The sequence below is a fragment of the Erythrolamprus reginae genome, chromosome 10 (genome assembly GCF_031021105.1).
Source record: "Erythrolamprus reginae isolate rEryReg1 chromosome 10, rEryReg1.hap1, whole genome shotgun sequence".
Lineage (NCBI taxonomy): Eukaryota > Metazoa > Chordata > Lepidosauria > Squamata > Dipsadidae > Erythrolamprus > Erythrolamprus reginae.
Window position 1 is genome coordinate 14,892,686 of NC_091959.1, and position 7,726 is coordinate 14,900,411.

The window sequence follows — 7,726 nt, forward strand, 5'->3', positions numbered from 1 at the left end:
ATTATTATTATTATTATTGTTTGATTTGTATGCCACCCCTCTCCGAAGACTCGGGGCGGCTAACAAATATATAAAAAGACAATGTAAACAAATCTAATACTAAAAACAATCTAAAAAAACCCAAATTAAAGAACCACTCATACATACAAGCATACCATGCATAAATTCTATAAGCCTACGGGGAAGGGAAATTTCAATTCCCCCATGCCTGACGACAGAGGTGGGTTTTAAAGAGCTTGTGAAAGGCAAGGAGGGTGGGGGCAACTCTGATATCTGGGGGGAGCTGGTTCCAGAGGGCTGGGGCCGCCACAGAGAAGGCTCTTCTCCTGGGTCCCGCCAAATGACATGGCTTAGTCAACGGGACGCAGAGAAGGCCAACTCTATGGGACCTAACCGGTTGCTGGGATTCGTGCGGCAGAAGGCGGTCCCGGAGATATTCTGGTCCGATGCCATGAAGGGCTTTATAAAACCCATTACCTTTAAAAACAATCGATACTACACAATCATAACCAGACATAACTTTCAATGGTGGGGGGGGGGGGGGATACACTAGTTATCCCATGCCTGGTGACATAGATAGGTATTGAGGCTCCTGCGGAAGGCGAGGAGGGTAGGGGCAGTTCGAATCTCTGTAGGGAGTTTATTCCAGAGTCCTGGGGCCGCCACAGAGAAGGCTCTTCCCCTAGGCCCCGCCAGACAACATTGTCTGGTCGACGGGACCTGGAGAAGGCCAACTCTGTGGGACCTAATCAGCGGCAGAAGGCAGTCCTGTAATTCATTCCACCTCCACGTAAGGAAGAGAATCGCCAGTCCTGCAGAAGCTACTAAGCAGGGTCCTCGAGCTGAGTCTCTATCTGCCTTACAACACCGGAGAAGCCCTGCCAAACAGTGCCCAGTGCCATGACCGAGGGTTCAAGTTGCCCCACACCTGTCTGGTCTTGGGCAAACTCTGCCACCTGGCCTGATCTCTGTTCCCAGGGACACGGAGGTTCTTTTGCAGACAAGGATTCCAGAAATACTTCACAAAAAGAGCCCTCCACTCCTCCCCACGCAACAAATTACCTTACTCCTCCAGACTTCAATTACCATGTTTAGAAAATTTACAGCTACGCCGCCTCCGAACTGATTTAACTGTTGTTCATAAAATCATACATCACAATGTACTCCCTGTTAGCGACTACTTCACCTTTAGCAACACCAACACAAGAGCACGCAATAGATACAAACTAAATGTAAATCGCTCCAAACTAGACTGCAGAAAATACGATTTCAGCAATAGAGTGGTCAACGTCTGGAATTCACTACCAGACTCTGTTGTTTCTTCCCTAAATCCCCAAACCTTCAACCTTACATTATCTACAATAGACCTCTCCCCGATCAGTTTCCGGTCACAATTCAAAGTGTTGGTCATGACCTTTAAAGCCCTACATGGCATTGGACCAGATTTCCTCCGGAACCGCCTGCTACTGCACGAATCCCAGCGACCGATAAGGTCTCACAGAGTTGGCCTTCTCTGGGTCCCGTCGACTAAACAATGTCCTTTGGCGGGCCCCAGGGGAAGAGCCTTCTCTGTGGCGGCCCCGGCCCTCTGGAACCAACTCCCCCGGGAGATTAGAACTGCCCCCACCCTCCCTGTCTTTTGTAAACTACTCAAGACTCACTTATACCGCCAGGCATGGGGGGTTGAGATATTCCTTCCCCCCAGGCCATTACAAGTTATGCATGGTATGTTTGTGTGTATGTTTGGTTTTATAATAAGTTTTTTAAAAAATTATTATCATTATTATTGGATTGTTACATGTTGTTTTATCATTGTTGTTAGCCGCCCTGAGTCTACGGAGAGGGGCAGCATACAAATCCAATAAATTATTATTATTAATTATTATTATTTTCTAAGAGGTGCATAAGTGCACCTTCGTGCCTACCGTTCCTGTCCTAATGTCTTTTTATCTTTTCTATCTCTACTTTATGCTTATGTTATGCTAAACATACTACAATACAATCCTATATTTGTATGACAAATAAAACAAACAAACAAACAAACAAACAAACATCTGGTGGGCTGTCCACAGAAAGCAGGACGTGGGGCGAGAGAGGCTTTGCTCCCATTCCGGCCCCTGGCAAAAGACGCACCTTTGCTGGCCTCCTGGTATTTGCGCTTTGCCTGCGCGCACTCGCGGATGTGGCTGCGGTACTGGGCTCTCAGCCGCTCGGGCTCTTGTTGGGTGGTCTGGAAAAGCCAAGAAGGAGTAAGTCACACTACTGACTAGAGCCTACAAAACTTATGCCAGACCCATTCTCGAATACAGCTCATCTGTCTGGAACCCACACCACATTTCAGACATCAACACTATCGAAAACGCCCAAAGATATTTCACCAGAAGAGCCCTTCACTCCTCCACTCGAAACAGAATACCCTACGAAAATAGACTAACTATCCTGGGTCTTGAAAGCTTAGAACTGCGGCGTGTAAAACATGATTTAAGTATTGCCCACAAGATCATATGCTGCAATGTCCTTCCGGTCAACGACTACTTCACCTTCAACCGCAACAACACAAGATCACGCAACAGATTCAAATTTAATATTAACCGCTCCAAACTTGACTGTAAAAAATATGACTTTAACAATCGAGTTGTCGATGCGTGGAACTCATTACCGGACTCTATAGTGTCAACTCCCAACCCCCAACATTTCTCCCTTAGACTCTCCACGATTGACCTCTCCAGGTTCCTAAGAGGCCAGTAAGGGGCGTACATAAGTGCACTGATGTGCCTAACGTCCCCTGTCCAATTATCTTTCCTTTTCCCACATATCTTATGTATTCTCTCCCTCTCATCTACTTATCTTCTTTTTTACTTACTATCCCTATATATACTACTTAATGTCTATTTTCTTCCATATGTATTGTATATTGGACAAAGAATAAATAAGTAAGTAAGTAAGTAAGTAAATAAATAAATAAATAAATAAATAAATAAAGCTCAGAAGGGCGGATCTCCCCCGTTCCCCCCACCCACCCACGCGCCCATTTCCTGGTCCTTCCCCTGTGATCTTGCTGGCGCCAGGAGGACTCAGCTGGACGGCCGTACCTTGGTGAAATCCTGGTTCATTTGCTGCCACTGTTCCCCATAGCAGCGGTGTAGCTGTTGCTTGTCCTGGATGAGCAGGGCCAGTGTGTTCAGGGGTCCAGCCTGCAGGGCTTCTGCGTGGCGTTCGAGTGCTTGGCTCAAGGCCTCTGTCTGGGTCACCAGGGACCACCAGCACTGCATAGAAACATAGAAGATTGACGGCCGAAAATGACCTCCTGGTCCATCTAGTCTACCCTTATATTATTCCCTGTATTTTATCCCAGGCATGTTTAAATTCAGTGACTGTGGATTTACCAACTACGTCTGCTGGAAGTTTGTTCCAAGCATCTACTACTCTTTCAGTCAAATAAGGCCTCAAGGTTTGAGGCCTCCGTCTGGGTCACCAGGGACCACCAGCACTGCATAGAAACATAGAAATATAGAAGATTGACGGCCGAAAAAGACCTCCTGGTCCATCTAGTCTGCCCTTATATTATTCCCTGTATTTTATCTCAGGCATGTTTACATTCAGTGACTGTGGGTTTACCAACCACGTCTGCTAGAAGTTTGTTCCAAGCATCTACTACTCTTTCAGTCAAATAAGGCCTCAAGGCCTCCATCTGGGTCACCAAGGACCACCAGCACTGCATAGAAACATAGAAGATTGACGGCCGAAAAAGACCTCCTGGTCCATCTAGTCTGCCCTTATACTATTTCCTGTATTTTATCCCAGGCATGTTTAAATTCAGTGACTGTGGATTTGCCAACCACGTCTGCTGGAAGTTTGTTCCAAGCATCTAGTACTCTTTCAGTCAAATAATATTTTCTCACGTTGCTTCGGATCTTTCCCCCAACTAACCTCAGATTGTGCTCCCTTGCTCTTGTGTTCACTTTCCTATTAATAACAGTTCTCTCCTGCAACACAGAAGACCAGACGCAGCCTGCAAAGTGGGGCCTGTTCCCACGGGGGTGGTGGGGGGGGGGTAGTGAGGGGCTGCTAAGGCGGAACGGGGACGTGTGCTCCCCCCCCCATGGCTCTGAGGGCTGGTGGAGTCCAGCGCAATTACACTACTGCACCTGGGCAGGTATGCAACTGCAGCTGCTTGTCCACGCGCAATTTCGCTACCTGCCCCGGTGCAGTTCTGTCATTGCGCTGGACTCCATCAGCCCTCAGAGCCACGGGGGGAAGCACACCTCGCCTTAGCAGCCCACCTCTGGATGCTCTCTAGATGCTCTCTAGATGCTCTCTAGGGCAGTGTTTCCCAACCTTAGGCACTTGAAGATATCTGGACTTCAACTCCCAGAATTCCCCAGCCAGCATTCGCTGGCTGGAGAATTCTGGGAGTTGAAGTCCAAATATCTTCAAGTGGCCAAGGTTGGGAAACACTGGTCTATACTGATTGTGTATAAAGATATTTGACCTTTTTTATATATATAAGAGGCCCCCGCAGAGGGTGATATACAATGCATCACAATGCTACGGTATATATATATACAGGTATATATAATATGTACTGTGTTAGAGTGTCATTTTGTGTCATTTTTGTTGGTGGTGTGCCCCAGGATTTTGTAAATGTAAAAAATGTTCCGCGGCTCAAAAAAGGTTGAAAATCACTGCTCTAGAGGCTGGTGGGGCAAAGACATCTCTGAGGAAGGGCAACCGGTTGGTATCCAGCAGGTAAAGCAAGGCAGCCGAAGTGGGGGGGTGCTGCCGCCTCCCCCCTTAACTGAACCCCCCCCCCCCATGGAGAATCCTAGAATACAACTCACCTGTAGGGAACCCACATTGCATATCTGACATCAACACAATTGACAGAGTGCAGAAATATTTCACAAGAAGAGTCCTTCACTCCTCTTCTCACAACAAAATACCCTACTCTGCCAGACTTGAAATTCTTCGATTAGACAACTTATAACTCTGTCGTCTCCATTCTGACTTAACTATAGTTCATCAAATCATATACCAACATGTTCTACCTGTTAATGACTCCTTCACCTTCAACCGCAACAACACACGAGCACGGAATCGATTTAAACTAAATGTTAACCGCTCCAAACTACACTGCAAAAAATTACGACTTCAGCAATAGAGTAATCAATGCCTGGAATGCACTACCTGATTCTGTGGTTTCTACTCCTAACCCCAAAAACTTTAATTTTAGACTATCTACAATCGATCTCTCCCCCTTTCTAAGAGGTCTGTAAGGGGCGTGCATAAGTGCACCATTGTGCCTACCGTTACTGTCTTATTGTCTTCTATTGCTACTTTTTATCATCTAATGTTTTATTTGTACAAATTACCACCCTATAATTGTTTGACAAATAAATAAATAAAAATAAATTTTTAAAAAGGGGCTGTGATCAGAAAGGCCCCCAAACCCAGCCGCCTCCCTCCTCTCCGCCAGTTCAGGCGGCTCCGACTGTGGATTTAAAAAGAGCCTCCATGGTGCAGGGGTTAGAGGGCCAGTCCTGCAAGCATCTTCTGCTGATCACCAGCTGCCAGCAGTTTGGCAGATCGAATCTCAGTAGGCTCCAGGTGGACTCAGCCTTCCCTCCTTCCCAGGTGGGTCAAATGAGGACCCAGATTGTTGGGGGCTTAGAGGGCTGTAAAAGCACTATGAAAGGGAATATAAGTCTAAGTGCTATTGTTATTGTCCTTCCTTCCTTCCTTCTTTTTCCTTCCTTCTTTTTCCTTCTTTCCTTCCTTCCTCAAGGTTGACTCAGCCTCCCGTCCTTCCGAGGTGGGTCAAATGAGGACCCAGATTGTTGGGGGCAAGAGGCAGATTCTGTAACCTGCTTAGAGTGGGGTGTAAAAGCACTATGAAGGGGAATATAAGTCTAAGTGCTATTGTTATTGTACTTCCTTCCTTCTTTTTCCTTCCTTCCTTCTTCTCGTTCCTTCTTCTCGTTCCTTCTTTTCCTTCCTTCCTTCCTGTTGACTCAGCCTTCCGTCCTTCCGAGGTGGGTCAAATGAGGACCCAGATTGTGGGGGGCAAGAGGCGGATTCTGTAACCCGCTTAGAGAGAGCTGGAAAGCCCTATGAAGCGGTATATCAGTCGGACTGCTATGGCTATTTTGCAAAGGCTCTCTGAGCGTCCCGCAGGCTCCCTCCCAGCCGGGGCCCCGGGCGCTTTCCGAAGGGGCGGTCCTGCCTGCGCTCTCTGAACCGGTCCTGCGAAGGGCAGCGCAGCCGTCGAAGGCCTCGGGAGCCCGCCGGGCTGCCGGCCTCTCCTCGCGACGCCCCCCCCCCCCCCGAGAGGTGCCAAGGCCGCTCCGTCTGACCCCTGCCGGGCCGCCGCCTACCTGGCTGATCTGGCCGCTGGGCAGGGGCTGCCGTCCGGTTTCCTGCTTGCCGGCCAGGCTGTGCATCTGGTGAAGGAGCGCCGCATACTCCCGGTCGCTCTTGGCCCGCTGCGCCATCCACTTGCGCAGGCCCTCCAGCAGCCGCACCTCGGCCTCCTGCAGCCGCAGCAGCGCCCCGTGGCCCTCCGCGCAGCCCAGCGCCACCCCGAAGCCCATCGCCGCCCCGCGCCAGTCCTGAGGGCCTCCGCGGAGAAAGCGGGAAACGCCCGGCGCCCGCCCAGCATTGCGAGAGGCCGCTTCCTGCGCCGCTTCTCCTTTCTCCGCTCCCAGGGCCGACTCGGGGGCCTTCCAGGAGCCGGGCCCGGCTGGATAGTGAGGAGACGGACCGGGCGCCGGGAGCCTGGCTGCCCTTTGCCGTCCCCTTGGAGGGCTCGGGGGCGGAGAAGGCCGCGCTGAGGGGGCTCAGCGGCTCCGAGAATTGCCAGGCCGCGGGGGGAAAGCATCTGTTTACAGGCCGGCGGCCCTCCCTCTGCCTTCCCTAAAGGTGCAGGAAGGACCCCTCGGGCTCCCAAGAAGGTCTACGAAAAAGGTGGAAGGTCTGAAGTATCAAACTTGTCAGGAAAGACTTCATGGACTCCATCTGTATAGCCTGGACCAGTGTTTCCCAACCTTGGCCACTTGAAGATATTTGGACTTCAACTCCCAGAATTCCCCAGCCAGCGAATGTGCACCCAGCGAATGCGCAAAGCTGGCTGGAGAATTCTGGGAGTTGAAGTCCGCAAGTCTTTAAAGTTGCCAAGTTTGGGGACCCCAAGCCTAGAGGCTAAAACATATGAAGAAGGTTGCAGGAACTGGGCCTGACTAGTCTAGTGAAGGACCAGGGGAGACATGATAGCAGTCTTCCAACATCTGAGGGGCTGCCAAAGAGACAAGGGTCAAGAATATTATTATTATTTATTAGATTTGTTTGCTGCCCTTCTCCAAAGACAATACAGTATATTTTCCAAGGTACCCAAAGGCCAGACAAGGAATAATGGATGGAAACTGATGAAGGAGAAATATAGAGGAATTTTCTGACAGAACAATCAACCAATGGAACAGAAATTGCATTTAGAAGTTGTGGAAACAGGGTAGGTAGAGTCTCCTGCTTGGGCAGGTAGGGGTTGGACTGGATGACCTACAAGGTCCCTTCCAACTCTATTAATAATCTGTTATCTCACTGCTTTCTCTGAAGTGTCAGTTAACTCTGAATCCTCCCCAAGTAGCTGCCGGAAACTCATCAGTTCTCTTGGGACGGGGCAATCCTTATTGAACACCTCCAGGCTGCAATAATCAGCTGGGTCAACGCCCTT

The 7,726-nt window shown here is 49.4% G+C and overlaps 1 protein-coding gene across 2 annotated transcripts in view; it reads right to left on the minus strand.

Annotated features, from left to right (window-relative positions):
* The window catches only part of FES (FES proto-oncogene, tyrosine kinase), a 39,083-nt gene extending 32,447 nt beyond the window's left edge, over nt 1–6,636 (minus strand). For both annotated transcript variants that reach the window (XM_070762024.1, XM_070762023.1), the window contains exons 1-3: nt 6,375–6,636; nt 3,093–3,266; nt 2,134–2,230 (exon numbers count right to left, since the gene is read on the minus strand). In XM_070762024.1, the coding sequence (XP_070618125.1) occupies nt 2,134–2,230; nt 3,093–3,266; nt 6,375–6,590 (487 nt within the window). In that variant the 5' untranslated portion in view covers nt 6,591–6,636. The remainder of the gene's footprint in view (nt 1–2,133; nt 2,231–3,092; nt 3,267–6,374) is intronic.
* Nucleotides 6,637–7,726: the final 1,090 nt, after the last annotated feature.